Below are 21,601 nucleotides of genomic sequence, written 5' to 3'. Positions count from 1 at the left end.
TCCCAGCTTGATTGTAAGCTACTTGAAAATACCCTTTACTTTTTTTAATAGGTCCTACCATGCTAGACATATAAAATAGTGATAATATCTAATGGAGTACTTTCACATATATAATTTCATTCTATCTAAATAATGTTGATTGCCGTGTCTAAAATATTATTGATTTTAAAGTACTAACATAGAGTTTTAATTCAGACCTGAAGTGACATAATACTAAGGCTCATTTGTGGAGCTGCCAGTAACTTTATAAAAGATTAATTAAGCAAATCATTTTAAGCAAATCATTTTAAGCAAATCATTTAGGAATGTTCAAATCATAGTGAGTGAAAGGTGTTTAGATATCCTGACTGATATGTGATTGGTGATTTTGTTAAAAGTATGGTTTTTCAGTAGAAAAATAGTTTAAAATTTGGGCATTATTATCATCTAAATTTTCACTTTGGAAGTTCACTGGTTTATCAAAAAAACCTATTTTTTTCTTGATAATTTTGTTCTGAAAATGATGACTGTGTTTTTTTCATATCACTCTTTTAGGGATTTGGATCCTGCTCCTAATCCACCTCATTTTCCATCACATGTGATTAAAGCAACATTTGCCTATATCAGTAATTGTCATAAAACCAAGCTTAAAAGCATTCTAGAAATTCTTTCCAGAAGCCCTGTAAGTATACATGACTAGTATGTATAATAATGGGAGAGGGAATTCCTTCCTTTTCAGCTAGAAAATCTGTTTAAGTACATCTTAAAGAGGGAAAGTAAACAAATGAAAAATTTATCTGAATCATTTAAAAAGAAAAATACTCATTTACAAATTTATGCCTTGATATTTTACTTGTCAACATTAATTGAAATATGTTACATATGAGGCCAGAATTTCATGACACATTAGTCATATATTAGCTCAGGGAATATAGTTACTTTTTCATAAGAACACACTATTGATTATAGTTTACTATCGGAAAACTAAAAAAATTGGCAATAGCCTTTTTAAGTTCAAGATAGTAATTTTTAAAAAAATTTTGTTGCTTTTGGTTTTGAAATAATTATAGATTCACAGGAAGTTATAAAAGAAAAAAAAAAAAAAAGCAAAGTGGCATGGAGGGCCCGTGTACCTTTCATTGAGTTTCTCCCGTGGTAATATCTTGCATAACCAGAGTACAATATCAAAACCAGGAAATTGTACATTACTACAATCTAGAGAGCTAAGATAGTAATTTTCTTAATGTACCATTTTACATTTGATATCAAACACAAATCTGAATTCTGCTATTTAGTTATTTTAAATATAAAATGTATTTATTATAGCTGAGAATATATAATTAGACAAGTTTTTACTAAATGTATGTTTATTTTCTAGGACTCCTATCAGAAAATTCTTCTAGCCATATGTGAGCAAGCAGCTGAGACAAATAATGTTTATAAAAAGCACAGAATTCTTAAAATATATCACCTATTTGTTAGTTTATTACTGAAAGATTTAAAAAGTGGCTTAGGAGGAGCTTGGGCCTTTGTTCTTCGAGATGTTATTTATACTTTGATTCACTATATCAACAAAAGGTAAATAATATGTTTGGATCAATATATAAGCAGTTTTTCTACTCTTTCTTTTAATTGAAAATTTATATGCTTCTAAGAGGTAAACTCCAGAGTATTGCTTTCTGAATTTTGATTTTTAATATGTCTATTATATCTACCTGTTAGGTTTTTAAAATTGCACTACTACTTCTCCAACTCTAGAAATCTTAAATAGAGCCAGGCGTGGTGCCTCATGCCTGTAATACAGCAACTGGGAGGCTGAGGTGGGAGGAGTTTGAGACCAGCCTTGAAGCCAGGAGTTTGAGACCAGCCTGGTCAGCATCTTAAGGACTAAGAATCTTCAGTAGTTAAGTACTAGGAATCTTCAACATTTAATACAAATGTTCTAGCTATTGCTAGCCTGAAATAAATATGCTACTATAGAATAGGGGTTGTTCTCTGGTGTTTTCCATTGATTTTAATGAAATTTCTATTATTTATTAGGGCTTTTAAAATTGTGGTAAAATATATAACATAAAATTTTTCATTTCCACCATTAAATGTCCAATTCAGTGACATTAATTCCTGTTACTCCATCTATTTCCAAGACTTTTCCATAACCTCTCATTAAACAATAACTCCACATTCCTCCTTCCCTCCAGCCCGAGAGACTCTAATCTGCTTTCTGTTTCAGTGAATTTGCCTATTCTAGATATTTCATATAAGTGAAAAATCATACAATATTTGTACTTTTCTGTCAAGCTCATTTCACTTAGCACAATGTCTTCAAGGTTTGTCTGTGTTGTAGTATGTGTCAGAACTTCATTTTTTTAATAGATGAATAATATTCCATTGTATGTGCTTATCCAGTTATCAGTTAATGAACACTTGGGTTGTTTCTACCTTTTGGCCATCATAAATAATGCTGCAGTGTCTATTGGCATACAAGTATCTGCTTGAGTCCCTATTTTCAATTCCTTTGGGTATGTAGCTAGGAGGGGCATTGGTAGGTCATATGGTAATTTTATATTTAACTTTCTGAAGAACTATCAAACTATTTTCTACAGCAGCTGCACCATTTTACATATTACCTGCAGTGCATGAGAGTTCCATCTTCTTCACCTACACCTCTTATTTTCTGTTTAGTTTATTCCAGCCATCCTATAATGATTTTGCATTTCTCTAATGACTAATGATATTTAACATTTTTTTTTTTGTTTTGAGAGACAAGTTCTTGCTCTTTAACTCAGGTTGGAGTACAGTGGCATGATCATAGTTCACTGGGCTCAAGTAATCTTCTTGTTTCAGCCTCCCAAGTAGCTGGGAATACAGGTACATGCCACCACATTGGCTAATTGTTTGATTTTTTGTAGAGACATGGTCTCGCTATGTTGCCTAGGCTGGTCTCAAACTGCTGGCCTCAAGTGATCCTGCTGCGTCAGCCTCCCAGAGTGCTGGGATTACAGGCATGAGCCACTGCACTGAACATCTTTTCATGTACTTATTGACCATTTTGAAGAAATGTCTATTCAGGTTTTTTGCCCATTTTAAAAATTTGATTATTTTTTGTTGTTGAGCTCTAGGAGTTCTTTATACATTCTCTGTATCAAATTCTTACCAGATATGTGATTTGCAAATATTTTCTCTCATTTTGTAAAATTATCTTTTCACTTTACTGATAATATCTTTTGATGTCCACGTTTTAAATTTTTTTTTTTTGAGACAGAGTCTTACTCTGTTGCCCGGACTAGAGTGCCGTGGCGTCAGCCTCGCTCACAGCAACCTCAGACTCCTGGGCTCAGGCAATCCTCCTGCCTCAGCCTCCCGAGTAGCTGGAACTACAGGCATGCGCCACCATGCCCGGCTAATTTTTCTATATATATATTTTAGCTGTCCGTATAATTTCTTTCTATGTTTTAGTAGAGAGGGAGGGGTCTCGCTCTTGCTCAGGCTGGTCTCGAACTCCTGAGCTCAAACGATCCGCCCGCCTCTGCCTCCCAGAGTGCTAGGATTACAGGCGTGAGCCACCCCCAGGTTTTAAATTTTGATTAAGTCTGATTTATCTATTTTTTCTTTCTCATTTTTTTACATCCTATATAAGAATCCATTGTCAAATCCAAGGTCATGAAGATTTACCATTATGTTTTAAGATTTTAGCTCTTATATTTAGATTATTGATCTATTTTGAGTTACTTTTTCTGTATGGTATGAGGTGAAGAGGTCCAACTTCATTCTTTTGCATGTGGAAATCTAATTGTTCCAGCACCATTTGTTGAAGAGACTATTCTTTTCACATGGAATGCACTTGGTATGCTTGTCAAAAATTAGTTGGTTATTGATCTATAGGTTTATTTCTGGACTCTCAATTTTATTCCAGTGATCTGTATGTCTAGCCTTGTTCCTGTACCACACTGTTTTTATTACTGTAGCTTTATGGTAAGTTTCAAAATCAGGAAATCCTCCAACTTTGCTTTTTTTTTTAAAGATTGTTTTGGTCATAGGGGGTCCCCTGAAGTTCTATATGAATTTGAGGATCAACTTTCCCATTTTGGCAAAAATTTTGGAAATTTGTTGGAATTTTGATTGGGATTGCATTGAATCTGTAGGTTATTTGAATAATGTTAACTTCTTAACAATATCGCCTTCCATCCCATGAACATGGGATATCTCTCCATTTACTTGGATCTTCTTTAATTTCTTTCCACAGTGCTTTATAGTTTTCAGTTTACAGATCTTTCACATCCTTGGTTACATTTATTCCTAGGTATTTAATTCTTTTAGATGCTATTGTAAATAGAATTGGTTTCTCAATTTCCTTTTTGGATTTTCATTTCTGTTACATAGAAACAACTGATTTTTGTGTATTGATGTTGTTACCTGCAACTTAATTGAATTCATATATTCTAGTAGCTTTCTTTTGAATTCTTTGGAAGTTTCTATGTGTATGTATAGAGTCAGGTCATGTGTGAATAGAGATAATTTTACTTCTTCTTTCCAATTTTGTATTCTTTCCATTTTCTTTTTTTTTGAGACAGAGTCTCGCTGTGTTGCCCAGGCTAGAATGAGTGCTGTGGCGTCAGCCTAGCTCACAGCAACCTCAAACTCCTGGGCTTAAGCGATCCTACTGCCTCAGCCTCCCGAGTAGCTGGGACTACAGGCATGTGCCACCATGCCCGGCTAATTTTTTCTATATATATTTTAGTTGGCCAGATAATTTCTTTCTATTTTTAGTAGAGATGGGGTCTCACTCTTGCTCAGGCTGGTCTTGAACTCCTGACCTTGAGCGATCCACCTGCCTCAGCCTCCCAGAGAGCTAGGATTACAGGCGTGAGCCACTGCACCCGGCCTCCATTTTCTTATCTTATCGTTCTGGCTATAACTTCAGTACAATGTTGAATAGCAGTGGTGAGAGTGGGCATCCTTTATCTTGCTCCTGATGTTAGGGGATAGCTTTCAGTCTTTTACCATTAACTATGATGCTTCCTGTGGGTTTTTCACAAATTCCCTTCATTATGTTGAGGAAGCTCCCTCCCATTCCTATTTTTCTAAGTGTTTTTTTTATCACGAAAGGGTATGGGGTTTTGTCAAATGTGTTTTCTGTGTCTCTTGAGATAATGTAGTTTTTTCCCCTTCATTTTATTAATGTGGTATATTACATGGATCGGTTTTCTTATATTAAAACACTCTTACATTCCTGGAATAAATCCCACTTGGTCAGGTGTATAATCCTTTTAATATACTGTTGGATTCAGTTTGCTAGTATTTTGTTGAGGTGTTTTGCATCTTTATTCATAAGGGACATGGGATATTGTAATTTTTTTGTGGTGTCTCTATCTCTCCTTGGTGTCAGGGAAATGCTGGCCTCATAGAATAAGTTAGGAAGTGTTCCCTCCAATTATAATGTTTGGAAGAGTTTGAGAAGGATCAGTATTTACTCTTCTTTAAATGTTTGTTGCAATTCTCCAAGAGAAGGCTTCTGGTCCAGATATTCTGTTGGGATGTTCTTCATTATTGATTCAGTATCTTTACTTGTTACAGGTCTGTTCAGATTTTGTTTCTTCTTGAGTCAGTTTTTGTAAATTGTGTGTTTCTAGGAATTTGTTTATTTCATCTAGGTTATCTAATTTATTAGATACAATTGTTCATTTTATTATAATCATTTTTATTTCTCTCTTCTCTCTTTTTTTGGTTTGTTGATCCTTTCTAATATTTTTCTATTCTCTGTTTTATTTATCTCCACTCTAATCTTTATTATCTCCTTCCTTCTGCTAGCTTTGGGTTTAGTTTATTCTTTTTTCTAATTCCTTAAGATGTAAAGTTAGGTTATTGAATTCTTTCTTTTGCGGGGGGGGGGGCGGCGGGTGGATGTCAAATGATCTTTTATTGAAATATTTTTCTTTGTACATTTTAACTAGCTGGGCATTTCACAGTACCACTGTTGATATCATCTGTGATGGGTGAGGATGGTGGCCATCAAAATTGCAGCCCACAGACTGGGCAGTCCCCGGGATTTATTTAATGGTTTCAGAGAGTTCTCTGGCTAAAGATTGGTGCCACATCTGTCTGGCAATGTTCACAACCTCATCAAAAGTGATATTTCCATTGTGTTTAATGTTTTTCTGTTTCTTTCTGTCTCCTGGTGGTTCCTTGAGGGCTTTGATGATCAGGGCAGAGGCAGAAGGTACCACTTCAATCTGAGCCTGTCTGTTCTGAATAGTTAGTTTCACTGTAATCCTCAGACCCTTCCAGTCACTGGTTGCCTTGGTGATATCATTACCAACCTTTTTTTGGAGACAGACCCAGGGGGCTGATCTTGGGAGCCAGGGCAGACATGGCACCAACTTCGCCACCAGTGCACCTGAGGTACATGACTTTGATCACGTTGGGGTCAGACGTAGGCGGCATGGTGGAGACCGCTGGTGTTGTTTGAACCCGGATTTGGGACAGCGGAAGAAAGTTGCCTTGGCCTCCTCTGAGCTGAAAACTGAAAGTGAGATATTTCTTTTTTTAATGTGGGTTTTTACTGCTACAGATTTCCCTCTCAGCACTGTCTTTGCTGCGTCTCATATGTTTTAGTATGTTGTGTTTTCATTTTTGTTCATCTTTAAGCTCTTTTATCATTATTTAACATAGTTTTTTTGTTTGTTTTTTTTTTTTTTTGAGACAGAGTCACCACAGTTATAGTGCTGTAGTGTCATTGTAGCTCACTACAACCTCAGACTCCTGGGCTCAATTGTCTTGCCTTAGCCTCTTGAGTAGCTGGGACTACAGGTACATGCTGCCACACTCAGCTAATTTTTCTATTTTTTGTACAGAACGGGGTCTTGCTCTTGCTCAGGCTGGTCTCGAATGCCTGAGCTCAAACAATCCTTTCACCTCAGCCTCCTGGAGTGCTAGGATTAGAGACATTAGCCACCATGCCCAGCCAAGATAGCTGTTTTGAAAATTTTCTCTAGTAATTCCAGTGTCTGAGCTTCCTCAAGAAATATTTGTCAATATATTTTGTTCTTTTGAATGGCTCATATTTTCCTGTTTCTTTGTATGCCTTGTAATTTTTTTGTTGTTGAAAGTGGACATTTCAATATTATGTGGTAATTGTGGAAATCAGGTTTTCACCTTCTCAAGGGTCTGACCTGTTTTTTGATCATTGAAGGCTGTAGTCCATTTGTTTTATGAATTTGACCAACTATGTTTTCAGAGTGTATTTTTCTTGCCAGGTGTGGTCACTGAAGATGCTATTTCTTAGCCTTGTATTTAGGTAGTGTTTAACAGAGATTTCCTTAGGTGCCGAGAGTATTGGGCTGAGGGGGCATGAGAGAGAGAGAATAAAACAATTACTAGTTTTGCAGATTGGCTGTGTGCTGGGACTCTCCTTCAACAGTTAGCCATGTATCCACTGAGTCTTGGTATCAGCCCTAAGTAAAAGCTTAGGGTCTTCACTGGTCTTTTCTAAGCAAAAATCTTACCGTGGAGGTGTGTGTGGCTTTCTAAATTCCCCCTAATGTGTGGGTGTTTTTGAATGCACTAATTTCCCCAAGAAATTCTTTCCCTAGTTTTTCTTCCTAAGCTTTAGGTAATCTTTATGTCTTAACAGTAATCTTTTGCCCTACACACCTGCAGCATGTTGGCCAACCTTAGAAAGTTTCAAGCGATGCCCACAGCTTTTTCATCTTAGGTGAGATTTGTTAAGCAAAACGGGGCCAAGCACCTTGCCTCAATCCTTGGCTTCCAGACAGGTTAGAATAGACATACAGAAAAGTTTTTAAATAAGATCTTTGCTCCTTCAAGAACCACCATGAATCTGTGTCCCACATGGGGGATGTAGGCTGCTGTTTTGTGATTGCTGCTGGGCAGGGGAGGTGGCAGGCAAAGACAAGTAAAATCACCACAAAGCTTTCCTACAGTTTTCCAGTTGCATTTTTCTTGATTCAGCATTTTCTTGATTGCTGCAAACCTTTGACTGTTTTAAAGGGTCTTAACAAAGTTGGTTCTGAAATATTTTGCTTGTTTTTCAATGTTTCTGCTTAGGGATGGGAGGTTAGACCTATCTATTCTGCATTTTGCTAATGTCACTTCTTTTTGGCTTACAAACCAGTAAAATATTAGATATGAAAGTGACTTTTATGTCAAGCCATATCAGAATTAGAGATGTTGAATAAAATGACTTTTTTTTTTTTTTTTTTTGAGACAGAGTCTCACTCTGTTGCCCAGGCTAGAGTGAGTGCCGTGGCGTCAGCCTAGCTCACAGCAACCTCAAACTCCTGAGCTCAAGCGATCCTACTGTCTCAGCCTCCCGAGTAGCTGGGACTACAGGCATGCACCACCATGCCCGGCTAATTTTTTCTATATATATATATTTTTTAGCTGTCCATATAATTTCTTTCTATTTTTAGTAGAGATGGGGTCTCGCTCTTGCTTAGGCTGGTCTCGAACTCCTGAGCTCAAACGATCCGCCCACCTCGGCCTCCCAGAGTGCTAGGATTACAGGCGTGAGCCACCGCGCCCGGCCGAATAAAATGACTTTTGAATGAATTTATTTAAAAGTAGTTTCTTAGAAACCTATTTTTTTCTCCTTATATTAGGCCTTCTCGTTTCATGGATGTGTCATTACGTAGTTTCTCCCTTTGTTGTGACCTGTTAAGTCGGGTTTGCCAGACAGCAGTGACTTACTGTAAGGATGCTTTAGAAAATCATCTTCATGTTATTGTTGGTACACTTATACCCCTTGTGGGTGAAAAGACGGAGGTTCGGGAACAGGTAATTTCCTAAATCATCTTCAAAATGGTATTTGAAATATATTGCTAAAGTATTATTAGAAGGAGCTAAGTGTTTTATCTTTACTTGGTGTAATTGATAATTTTAGTGAAAAGATTACATTTTGGTGTAATTGGTAATTTTAGTGAAAGTATTTTTTGAAAAGTGGCTGGAAAAACATTCTTAATGAATTAATCTTTGTCATCAGTGAATTACAGTGCACTTGATAATTTTGGTCTAATTAATAACCTGGTAGTTTTGTCTGTTATGCTGAAGTATAAAGTAGTCAAAACTAGGAATAGCAATTAACACCATTATGATGGTGTGTGAAATATTACTTATATAAAATATTTTCTTAATAGTGGCTTTTTTTTAACCTCAGTACCCACCTTGTAGTATCACCTCACGTATTTGTTGAATTATTTGACAGTACAGAAATTAAAAGCTAGGTATTTTAGAATTACAACATTTTATCTGAATTAGGATAGTAGAGTTTTTATCATTTATTACAGTAGGTTTTGGTTCTTTAAAATATAATTATTTCTCCCCTTTTAATTTTTCCTTTTAAATTATATTTAGGTATTGGACTTGTTGAAATACTTAGTGATAGATAACAAGGATAATGAAAACCTCTATCTCACGATTAAACTTTTAGATCCTTTTCCTGACCATGTTGTTTTTAAGGATTTACGTATTACTCAGCAGAAAATCAAATATAGTAGAGGATCCTTTTCACTCTTGGAGGTAATAAAAATTTCATCATCTGTATTTTGTATTACAGAGCATAGATAGTACTTTTTAAAAACCTCTGATGCTGTAGTAGTAAAAACTGAATCTCTTTTATTGCGGTAAAAAAATACATAACGTGAAATCTACCATCTTGATAAATAAAGAAGGGAATCTTAATGTAGCTCCTTGCATTGAAGTAAAGTATAAATAGCAAAGATTCCTGGTAAAGATCTGAATAAATATTCAAGGATTGTGATATAAAATATTTTAAATTTTAATACACATAAGATCTTACGGTCCACTAATATCTCAAAATTACTATCTAATCTTTTCAGTGTCAATTTAATGTTTGCATTAGAGACAATATTTAACTTTTTAAAGAGCATCTCAAGTTCTAATCTTTTAAAATTAAAAAATCTAATCAAAATTATGTTGAGATATATTTTTCCATACAAATTTTATTATAATTTAAAATCTTAGCCTATATTTGACTCTATATCAATATGAAAACATTTAAATACATTAAGATGAGAAACTAGAGTTATACTATTAAATAGAAACTTAAGCTTTTCCCTCCAATTGAGTATGCTATAACATCTTGAAATCTGCGTTGTCATGGGAGAGTCTATCACAATTTAAAGGATTAAAACGTTGTAGGGTTTGAAGTAGAAGAAGTAATTTATTTCTACCTTGTTTGGTAGTGATAGCAATGTGAGTCAGTGTCTGTAAAAGGCACTTACTAATTTTTTTCTTTTATTAAGTTTTATTTCACAGACTTAACCAATACGTGTTAAAAGCAAGTTACATGTTAACTAATTTTCTCTTTTAGGAAATTAACCATTTTCTCTCAGTAAGTGTTTATGATGCACTTCCATTGACAAGGCTTGAAGGATTGAAGGATCTTCGAAGACAGCTGAAACAACATAAAGAACACATGATGGATCTTATGAGAGCATCTCAGGGTACTAATTTTAATGACATGTGTCTCCTTCCTTCCTTCCTTCCTTCCTTCCTTGCCTCCTTCCTTCCTTCTTTCCTTCCCTCCTTTTTTTCCCTTTCCTTTCCCTTCCTTTTTTTCTTTTCTTCTTTTTTTTTTTTTTTTTGTAGGAGTTGGGGTCTTGCTGTGTCATCCAGGCTGGAATACAGTTGTGCAATCTCAACTCACTGCAGCCTCAAACTCTTTGGCTTAGGTGATCCGTCTGCCTCAGCTTTGGGAATAGCTGGGATATAGGCAGCAAGGGTTATTTCCACCTGTTTCTCTTTGCAAGAATCTTTTATAAAATCTGGCCCTTGGTTTGGTTACCACAGACTTAATTCAGACTCTCATAATTTAGTTCAACTCCTCCTTTTTTATCTAACTGTAAAACTGATCCTAACTGGTCTCCTCACCTTGAATTATTCCAATTTTATTCATCCTTTGCCAGAATGACTTTCTCTAAACCCAGATATGATGTTTCTCTAAAAATTTTAACAACTTCCGGCACCTAAAGGAAAATTCTAATTCCTTAGAGTCAGACATACAAAGTAGTCATCTTTGCCTTCTATTCTAACTTACTGAATAAAAGAAAAGTGTCTTATTAATATTTTAAGCCTTTTAGCCATATGTAATAGATATGTGTTGTGTGTATGCATATATTTATGTTTTTAGCTTATTTTTTACTTATGAAAACAATTAAAATTTTAGGTTAATTTTATCTGAGTTTACATTATTACAGTATGGCACATGGGGAAAACTTTCTGCTTATGTTTTGATTTTCATCTTCCTGTGCTAATTAATTTAATATTTCTATTGTATTTTTTTATCCTGAAGACTTTTCAAAAGTTAATTTTAGTTTCCACTATCTGAGCGTAGAGTTTCCAGTGCATTTGTTATGAAATATATAAAATATGAACATCAATATCTTTTGTTTTTGTGTGATTATTTTATTGGCTAGACCTGCCTTGTACAATATAGCCACTGGCCATTTGTGGCTATTTAAATGAATTAAATAAAATTTGAAGTTCAATTTTTTCGCTGTAGTAACACATGTCAGTAGTAAGCCAGGCATAGTGTCTCATGCCTGTGATCCCAGTGCCTCGGGAGGCTGAGGCAGGAGGATCATTTGAGACCTGGAGTTCAAGATCAGCTTGGGCAACATAGCAAGACCACATCTATAAAAAAATTTAAAAATTAGCCAACGTGGTGACACGTGCCTATAGTCCTAGCTACTTGGGAGGCTGAGGCAGGAGGATCACTTGAGCCTAAGAGTTGGAGGTTACAGTGAGCTGTGATCATGCCACTACACTCCATCCTGGGTGACAGAGCAAGACCCTGTCTCAAAAAAAAAAGTTCTCAGGAGTATATGTGACTAGTGGCTGTCATTGAATGGTGTAGATTATAGACACTTCCATCATTTGCAGAAAGTTTTATTGGACAGTGCTGGTTGAGACTCTAAATGCTAAATGTTAAAAAGCCAAGCAGGCTCCCAAGATCCCTTCTAGCTTTAGTGTTGAATGATTCTTGTGTTTTTAATTGTTTGTGCTTTACTAAGGTATTGACTTCTCTGCACATTTGCTCAAGACATTTTTCTTTGTCTGGTAAATATTGCTAATCACTTCCAGATGGTTCTGTTTCATAAGGAAGTTCAAATTCATTTCCTACATATTTTTTGAACTGCTCATGACTTAAAACCCTTTTTTAAAAAGTTTTCTAGTCAGATAATTTACTATATATGTATATTGTAAACAAAATTTAAACTGCTAATTTAAACTAATTTTTTTGAAATTATTCCTAGATAACCCACAAGATGGCATTATGGTGAAGCTAGTTGTCAATTTGTTGCAGTTATCCAAGATGGCGATAAACCACACTGGCGAAAGAGAAGTTTTAGGTAAACTGGAGTTGTACACTGTATGATGATGTTTTGGTCAACGACAGACCACATATGTGACAGTGGTTTATAAGATTATAATACTGTATTTTTACTTTGTCTTTTCTATGTTTAAATACACAAACTCTTACCATTATATTACAGTTGCCTCCAGTATTCAGTACAGTAACATGCTGCACAGGTTTGTAGCCTAGGAGCAATAAATTATATCGTGTAGCCTAGGTGTATAGTAGGTTATATCATCTAGATTTGTGTAACCATACTCTATGATGTTCTATGATGTTCACACAATGAGAAATTGTCTAACGACACATTTCTCGGAATGTTGTCACCATCATTAAGCAACACATGACTATATTTGGCTGAATGAATGTGGGTTTTATATGTCTGAGTGGTCATTTTTATAATATCAAATAATTAAAATTTGTCATTTGGGATATTGGAGAAATATGAGATGCTAGCTAAGTTATTTCTGCTCAATTCAAATGTCCCTAAGCAGTCTCCCTTTCATATTTTTCTTCCTTAAATATTCACATAAAATGAAAAGTTAGTGATTTACACATGTACATAGCTTAATTTGAAAATGTTTAATAAATATTTAGGAAAGTCAGAAATACCTATTTTTAGGGTTAAGTTGCAAATATATTGACTTCTGATACATTTTATAAGTATATTATAACTGGTACTCAATGTCTTTTTTTATATGACAGACATAAGAGTGAAGATTTGGAGAACTAGATTAAACTCAAATATTAAAAAAGCCATTCAAGTCCTTTCCTACTGCCATTTGAGAGGCAACTTAATGTAAGATAAATAGCCAACATCATTCTAGTATAGGTGTTTATATTTGGTGATCATGGGATGGAAAAATCACATGATTAAAATTAGCTTGAAGCTGTCATGACAACGTTGTCTGAGGTAGAAAAATGGGAGGAATAAGTGGTACTTCACAGACGCTACTCTCTTTCAGCAGTCTTTCTTCTTGTTGGGAACCTAGTATCTAGGGTACTTTGTTTTTTATAGATGTTTTAATTGAAATATATCTTAGATATAAAAAATTAAACAGATCATAAGTGTCTAGCTGGAAGAATCTTCACAGAGTAAGTGCACTTATGCATCTAGCGCCCAGACTAGGTGCCAGAATAACTTCACTAGAGCTCTAGAAGTCTCCTTTGACCAAGGAATTTACCCCTTTCTTTATAGTAGCACTGCTTCTAGGTATAAACCTAATTTGCTACAGGAGCTTCCTGTGTAGCTTTCCTGTATAGCATAAAATCATAGTGGTTTGAATCCACAGCTAACATCATACTCAGTGATGAAAATTGAAAGCTTTTCCCCTAAAATCAGGAATGAGACCAGGTTACCCACTTTCACCACTGCTGTTCAACATTTTATACTAAGTTTATACTAAGTTATATCTTCATTTTATACTAAGTTATAGCTATTAGACAATAAAAAGGAATTAAAAGCATGAAAATTAGAAAGAAAGTAAAACTATCTCATGTCACAGATGACATGATCCTATATGTAGGAAATCCCAGAGAATCCACATGAAAGCTACTATAGAGCTAATAAATTCAGCAAAGTTGCAGGGTACAAGATCAACTCAAAAATCATTGTGTTTTTATATACTAGCAATGCACAATCTGAAAAGAAAATTAGGAAAACAATTCCATTTACAGTAGCCCCTCAAAGAAGTAAATACTTGAGAATAAATTTCATCAAAGAGGTGAAAGATTTATATACATTCTATTGTTAGAAGTGAGTCACTAGTGTATACCCCACACTCAAGGGAAGAGAAATTAGGCTCCAACTTTTGAAGGGAGAACTTTAAAAGAATTTGTGGGCATGTTTTAATAAATACCACCATGACTGGGAAAGAGCATAAGGAGTCCTCTGGGATGCTGAAAATATTCTGTCTTCATCTGGTTAGGGCCAACAGAGGTGGAAAAAAAATATGTGTATGTATACATTTTCACTGAACTGTGTGTTTAAGATTTATGGAATTTAGGCTGGGCATGATATGGGTAATGCCTGTAATCCCAGCACTCTGGGAGGCCAAGGCAGGAGGATCATTTAAGCTCAGGAGTTCGAGGCCAGCCTGAGCAACATAGTGAGACTCCCATCTTTACAAAAAAAAAATTTAACCCAGCGTTGTCGTGCATGTCTGTAGTCCCAGCTACTCAGGGCTAAGGCAGGCAGATCACTGGAACCTGGGAATGTGAGGCTGTAGTGAGTTATGATTGTTGCATTGCATGCCAACCTCGGAGACAGAGCAAGACTTGGTCTCTAAAAAAATAAATAAATAAGCAAATAAATAAGATTTATGGAATTTATGTCTGTGATAGCTCAAAAATTTTTTGATAGATTTAAGATTGATACTCTCCTACAGTGGCCATATTTATACTTTGATCCTTAATTCCTATAATTTGTTACTAATCTATCTCATAGATATAGTTCCATAGGGGAAAATAACTGTTACCCACCTGGATGATATATAAAGGAAGGGATAAAGTATTTTGTAGTTTATTTACTCATAGTCTTTGAAAATATACTTAAATCTTGAAGTCTAACAAAACAGCATTATGTTTTTGAAATTAGAAAATATCTGTTTTATGTATGATCTCATACCTGTGACTCTACTGAAACAGAATTTCTGTATGTAGAGGCTGTTGGAAGCTGCTTGGGAGAAGTGGGTCCAATAGATTTTTCTACCATAGCTATACAGCATAGTAAAGATACATCTTATACCAAAGCCCTTGAGTTATTTGAAGATAGAGAACTTCAATGGACCTTCATAATGCTTACCTACCTGAATAACACACTGGTGGAAGATTGGTGAGTATTTATTGCGACCTTATAGCTGATCATACTTACTTAATGTGAGAATGGTACTTCACATAAATTAATATTTCCAATAGCTAAAGCTTTTTCCTGTAAGTTCACATACTTTTTTTGATATCAAGTATTTTTATGAAAATTCTTGTATTTTTTATTAAGTCATATAATCATTGACCCTACTATGTACCAGCCACTTGATACATGCCAGATCCTTATTAAATTCTAGTGAGAGTTGACTAGACAAATAAAGAATAAATAAGAATACCAGGTGGTTCTGCACAGAAAATTAAGATAGAGAAATATAAAGTGTGATGTTTCAGGTACTTGTCAAAATCAAAGGTGCCACCCTCTTCTAAACTAGGCTTTATTTTGGTCCTTTCAAAACAAGCCATAGAGCAGAAGTTTCATAACTCCAAAAGTCTTAAGCTGATCTGACAGGGTTTTCTATTGCTCATTTATTTTCTAAAAACAGAATTGCAACAGATATTACCAAAATTTCAACTTGCTGATTGTGAGATTACTTGTGTGTGTGTGCGTGAACATGCGCTTGCGAACACGCGCGCGCGCGCGCTCTCTCTCTCTCTCTCTCTCTCTCTCCCCCCTTATTTATTTATTTGCCGATCAGTTGATATATTTGAGCACCCCATCACCACTATTTTTGGAGGGGTAGATGCAAATGGTTTTTCCCACAACCAGGCCTCTTTCTAAAGTAAATACGTATTTTGATTTCCTTTCCCTCTACCCACCTTTCTCCTTCTCTTGGGTAATAAATGATTTGCAGCAATGTTTGCCTGCCATGTTTCCATTATTGATTTAATATACCTGTATGTTTCTCTCTTGGGTTGTTTGTGTTACATTAAATAGGCTAGCATGGTTTATTTCCCAACATTTTATTATAAAAATTTTCAGGCCGGGCGCGGTGGCTCACGCCTGTAATCCTAGCACTCTGGGAGGCCGAGGTGGGCGGATCGTTTGAGCTCAGGAGTTCAAGACCAGCCTGAGCAAGAGCGAGACCCCATCTCTACTAAAAATAGAAAGAAATTATATGGACAGCTAAAAATATATATAGAAAAAATTAGCCGGGCATGGTGGCACATGCCTGTAGTCCCAGCTACTCGGGAGGCTGAGACAGGAGGATCGCTTGAGTTCAGGAGTTTGAGGTTGCTGTGAGCTAGGCTGACGCCACGGCACTCACTCTAGCCTGGGCAACAGAGTGAGACTCTGTCTCAAAAAAAAAAAAAAAAAATTTCAAACATACAGCAAAGTTGAAAGCATTTTATGGTATACACCCATATATTCACCATATAGATTCTACTGTTAACATTTTACTACTGTCCTTGCTTTATCATGTCTAGCCATCCATCTATCCATGTATTAATTAATCTATCTTATTTTAAAAATCTATTTCAAAGTATATCTGGCGCAGGTTTTGAAGAGAGTTCCATGGAAGATTTGCAAGCACTGAATGTTTCATTTGTTACATAGCAATTTGAAATTATTTTTTCTGAAACAGATGCACAGGGATATTAGTGACTTAAATTTGAGAATAATAGGGAACAAGTACAAATTTTTTGTTTTTGTAAGAGGAAAAAAAATTATTAGGTGTTTAAGGGGCTTCAGCGTCCAAAGGAGGTATTGACCAAAGAATTCCCAGAATAGCTGGTCAGGGAAGGCTTGAGACAATGTCTTCTCAGCTGACCTGAGTGGTCAGGAATCAGCTGTAAGATGGTAAGGGGTAAAGCATTCCATATAGGGAATAGCTAGAGTGGAGATAAGTTTGGTGTTTGAGGAATAGAAAGAAGCCTGGTGCAGAGAAAGATAGTAGGAGATAAAATTGGAAAGGTAGGACTAATTCTGGATAAGAAATTTTCATTTTATTTGAAGTATATAAGGAAGCCACGGAGTTTTAAGTAGAGCAGTGTGATGCAGCTTATGTTTTTACTCTGGCTTTTATATAGCAAATGGATTGCAAAAGGGCAAAACTGTAAACAGGAAGATCAATTATGAAACTATTGCAGTAATCCAGAAGAGAAATGGGGGTGACTTGGATTAGGGTCACAGTAATGGAGACAAGAGACCTGGATGGAACCAGGATATGTTTTTTAAAATAGAGCCAGTGGGACTCTATGTTAATAGAGGATTTACTAATAAGTTGGATATGGTGGAATGAATTTGAATCTAGATTTAGGGCTTCTGCTTCTGTGTCTTAGACTTAGAAACTTAAAAGGAATTAAGCCTTTATTTGATCACTCATCATCATTACAGTATCAGGGTTTATGACATTTTTTGTTAGCTGTCATATTTTCAGTACTCTTGTATTATAGCTTTCCTATTTCAAATTTTTTGTAGAAGAGAAGGACCTTCAGTTTTTTATTAGAGGTTTTAGATGCCTTACCTAATGATTCTCTATAAGATTCTGGTCTGAATAAGTGTGTATTTACTATTTGTCTAAAATTGTTTTTGACAATAATTTTATCATTTGGGGTGCCATTCTACTTTACCCCAAATTATTTATATCTCCCAGAGAAAATATTTTCTCAGGTAAATTGGTATTCTATCATTTGCATTACCCATGTTTATTAGGCTGTGTTATCATCAAGTATTTATTTTTATGAGTCCCTTTAATTTATTATAGTCACAATGTAAACTTTATTGTATTAAATGAAAGGAATTCTTGTAGTAATTTGTAACTTAGATTTACTAAGGGAATATTAAAAATCCTTTGATAATTTTGACTTTTATATTATAGAATTTTATAGATGTAAAGTTTCCTAATAATATAAATTTTAGTTTTTTAAATTTTTTTCAGTGGATGTTGCTTAACATTTATCAAGATAAATAACTGATGTGCTTTATAGGCATTTGAATTGTATGTGTTTTTTTCAGTGTCAAAGTTCGATCAGCGGCTGTTACCTGTCTGAAAAACATTTTGGCCACAAAGACTGGACATAGTTTCTGGGAAATTTATAAGATGACAACAGATCCCATGCTGACCTATCTACAGCCTTTCAGAACATCAAGAAAAAAGGTTTCTTAAGTAGTAAATGTTTATTGAATACCTACTTTATCTAGAATAGTTCTATTTGCTGTGAGTTATGAATATCAAATTGATTAAAATAGTATTGTACTAACATTTAACCTTTCCTAGAAATAATTTCAACTCTTGAGTGCAGGAGATTTGTTATTTTTTATTTATTATGGCAGTGAGGAAAAGCTGAGATAAGTAACCTAGAGAAGTGATGTTGATTTGTAGGGGCAGGTAGGGGAAATTCTTAGTGATAGGCTTTTTTTTTTCAGAAGTTGAAAACTCTTACTTTGCTCTCATGAAAGCCATTGATTTTAGTTTATAGGTATTGTGATCAACAAACAAGTGTTTATTTCCATAGCAAGTTAACATATCACAACAACCTAGTGAAATATATGATGACCTGTAGATTTCTCTCTTTTTCCAGGACTCTATGAAGGATATTTAAGAACTCTTGCTTGTCCCTCAGTCTAAGCATTCCTCTTTAATATTTTCTCTTCATAAAGTGAGAAATATACAGTTGAGTTTTCACCAATTTAATTTCAGGACAGATACCGATCAGTGAAGTACTTTCAATGTATCATAAATATAATTTCAGTCTTAGTAAAATTACCAGTAATGTAAACTATTAATGAAACTATTACTTTATAGGTAATGTATAACCTATAAAGCGCTATAATTTTTTTCTTTCTTTTTAATTTCAAAATATTAATTAAGGGGTACAAGTATTTTTATTACATAAATATCTTATATAATGCTTAAGTAAGGGCTTTTGGTGTGCCCCTCACCAAAATAGTGTTCATTGTACCCAGTAGTTAAGTTTTTATCCTGCACCCACCATCTCACCCTCTTCCCTCCTTGGCTTCTCATGTCCTTTATATTGTTGTGTGTCCATGTGTACCCATCTATTAGCTCACACTTATTGGTGAGAACATGTATTTGGTTTTCCATTCCTGAGATACTTCACTTAGGATAATGGTCTCCAATTCCCTCCATGTTGCTGCAAATGAAATTATTTCATTTCTTTTTATGGCTGAGTAGTATTCCATGGTGCGTGTGTGTGTGTGTGTGTGTGTACATATATACACACACCACATTTCCTTAATCCACTTACGAATTAAAGGACACTTAGGTTGATCCCACATCTTTTTTTCTTTTTGAGACAGAGTCTCACTCTGTTGCCCAGGCTAGAGTGCAGTGGCATCATCATAGCTCACTGCAGCCTTCAACTTCTGGGCTCAAGTGATCCTCTTGCCTTGGCTTCCAAGGTACTAGGATTACAAGGTGTAAGCCACTGTGCCTGGTCAGCACTATAATTTTAACATATAAAAATCTCATTTCATTTTGAAATCAAATTTGTGTGTTAGATTTAGACTGGTTTTATACATGAGACAGATGAGGCAGAGCTTGTGATTTGTATGATATACCACTGGTGAGTGACAGAGCTGAGAGTAGAACCCAAGTTTCCTGCTGCCGAAAGCAGTGATTTTTTTTACCATACCACTCTGCCTCTCATATAAAAATAAATATGTTTTAATTTTAAAAGGTATCCATTGCTTCCACATTTAGTTTTAACTGTATTTAGTTTTATTTGGAAACATTTGCTTGTGCCAAGGTATTCATTTTGTACAAGAACGGTAAAATGATTTTCTAATTCTCTCATTTACATTTTCTAATCCCTTTCTAGTTTTTAGAAGTACCCAGATTTGATAATGAAAACCCTTTAGAAGGCCTGGATGATACAAATCTTTGGATTCCTCAAAGTGAAAATCATGACGCTTGGATAAAGACACTGACTTGTGCTTTTTTGGACAGTGGAGGCACAAAAAGTGAAATTCTTCAATTATTAAAGCCAATGTGTGAGGTAAGAAGATTAATTAGTCTAAAATCGTTTTTTCTTTGCTTTTCCCATTCCTTTTGGCTACTGTATACATGTTTATGATCTATACATCTAAAAAATAGTGCTGTGATACTGCACATGATCTTTATGTGCGTCCACATATCATCCACACCTAGTTATAAATTTATTTAAGTCAGCATCTTTGTGTTTATGTTTAGCCATAAGTTTATGCATTAGGTTTAAGCTTTGGGGTAACAAAATAGAAGATGAGTTCTAAGGCAGTGGTCCCCAACCTTTTTGGCAACAGGGACCGGTTTTAATGGAAAACAGTTTTTCCATGGACTGATACTGGTCTACCGCGTGGGGGTTGGGGATTGCAGTTCTAAGGGGTGCCTTGAATAATTTGTTACTAATGATAGTTAAAATAAATACTGATGATCATAGATTATTTACGTTAGCCAAAGTTTGCTCTAACTTTGTTTACTGCTTCTGATAAGGGCATAGTGATTTACTTTCCTTGATATGCCCTCCTGAATGAGAAAAAGGGGTAGGGCAGCAGTCGACATTGCTTTTTTATTTTTGAAGATATTTTAATTCAATAAAGAGTAAAAGTACGTACCAAATCAAACAGAAGATTTATACTCTTTTATCAAATGTATAATCCAAAACCAGCACAAAGTTAATCTAATTTTGTAGTACTATCAAACATGATCCCATGGTTATGTGAAAACACAGTATCACATTAGGTCAGATATTTGCCAATTACAAATAACTGGTAGGGAAGTATTGTGGTAGAGCACTCACATTGAAAGGAATTTAAAGAGCAGCCCTTGTTTTCTACAGAAAAAGTAGTAACAGTAAATAAGTCATCACATTCTCTGTAATATTATACTGCACTCATACCAGTTCAGCAGAGTGGTACCCTGGACATACACACAGCTCATTTTTCATTAGAGAACAAAGCTGAGATTTTTATTAAGTTTTGACTTAGAGCCAGAAGGTAAAATATTCCAAATATAAATATATACACACTCCAATTTCTAATACCTTAAATTCTCTACCTGTACAACTGGCTTTTTGCCTTATCTTTAGTTTAAAAAGGAAAAAGTGTGAATTAGTAATCTACAGTCTATTTTATGTGTGTGGAGTAGGATGAATTTGATGGATATGGAGTGTAACGATTCATCCATTTGATGAATATGGAGTATGGTGAATGGCAAAAATAAGGTTGAATACTGTTTTGATGCACCACACATATTAAAGCACTTTTCTGCACCTTGGATTATACCACGAATAATTGCCCAAATTTTATACCCAAAAATTGGTGTTTTTAAAAAAGTGAACATTTTTAATGTGAATACCATAGGTCTTCACTGAGCAATAATGCACAAAAATCAGATTTTTAGCTTTTCTCTTAAACTTTTGATACCTTTTCCTGCTTATATCGAATTAGAAAACTGCTTCTGTTATTAGTAACACTTTTCAACTCTGAAATTTTATTTAAAGTAGTAACAGAATAATTTCATT

The 21,601-nt window shown here is 35.0% G+C and overlaps 1 protein-coding gene and 1 pseudogene across 1 annotated transcript in view; one reads left to right on the top strand and one right to left on the bottom strand.

The window, feature by feature from the left end:
- The window catches only part of ATM (ATM serine/threonine kinase), a 121,630-nt gene that overhangs the window by 50,160 nt on the left and 49,869 nt on the right, over positions 1 to 21,601 (top strand). Inside the window, exons 27-35 of the mRNA XM_069468973.1 lie at positions 535 to 661; positions 1,358 to 1,557; positions 8,598 to 8,772; positions 9,349 to 9,513; positions 10,328 to 10,460; positions 12,273 to 12,368; positions 15,035 to 15,206; positions 18,096 to 18,237; positions 19,922 to 20,098. Coding sequence (XP_069325074.1) covers positions 535 to 661; positions 1,358 to 1,557; positions 8,598 to 8,772; positions 9,349 to 9,513; positions 10,328 to 10,460; positions 12,273 to 12,368; positions 15,035 to 15,206; positions 18,096 to 18,237; positions 19,922 to 20,098 — 1,387 coding nt within the window. The remainder of the gene's footprint in view (positions 1 to 534; positions 662 to 1,357; positions 1,558 to 8,597; positions 8,773 to 9,348; positions 9,514 to 10,327; positions 10,461 to 12,272; positions 12,369 to 15,034; positions 15,207 to 18,095; positions 18,238 to 19,921; positions 20,099 to 21,601) is intronic.
- LOC138383846 (large ribosomal subunit protein uL11 pseudogene) lies at positions 5,923 to 6,420 on the bottom strand (annotated as a pseudogene).

The sequence above is a fragment of the Eulemur rufifrons genome, chromosome 6 (genome assembly GCF_041146395.1).
Source record: "Eulemur rufifrons isolate Redbay chromosome 6, OSU_ERuf_1, whole genome shotgun sequence".
Lineage (NCBI taxonomy): Eukaryota > Metazoa > Chordata > Mammalia > Primates > Lemuridae > Eulemur > Eulemur rufifrons.
Note: the sequence above shows the minus strand (reverse complement) of the source record. Positions and strands in the feature narration are given on the sequence as shown.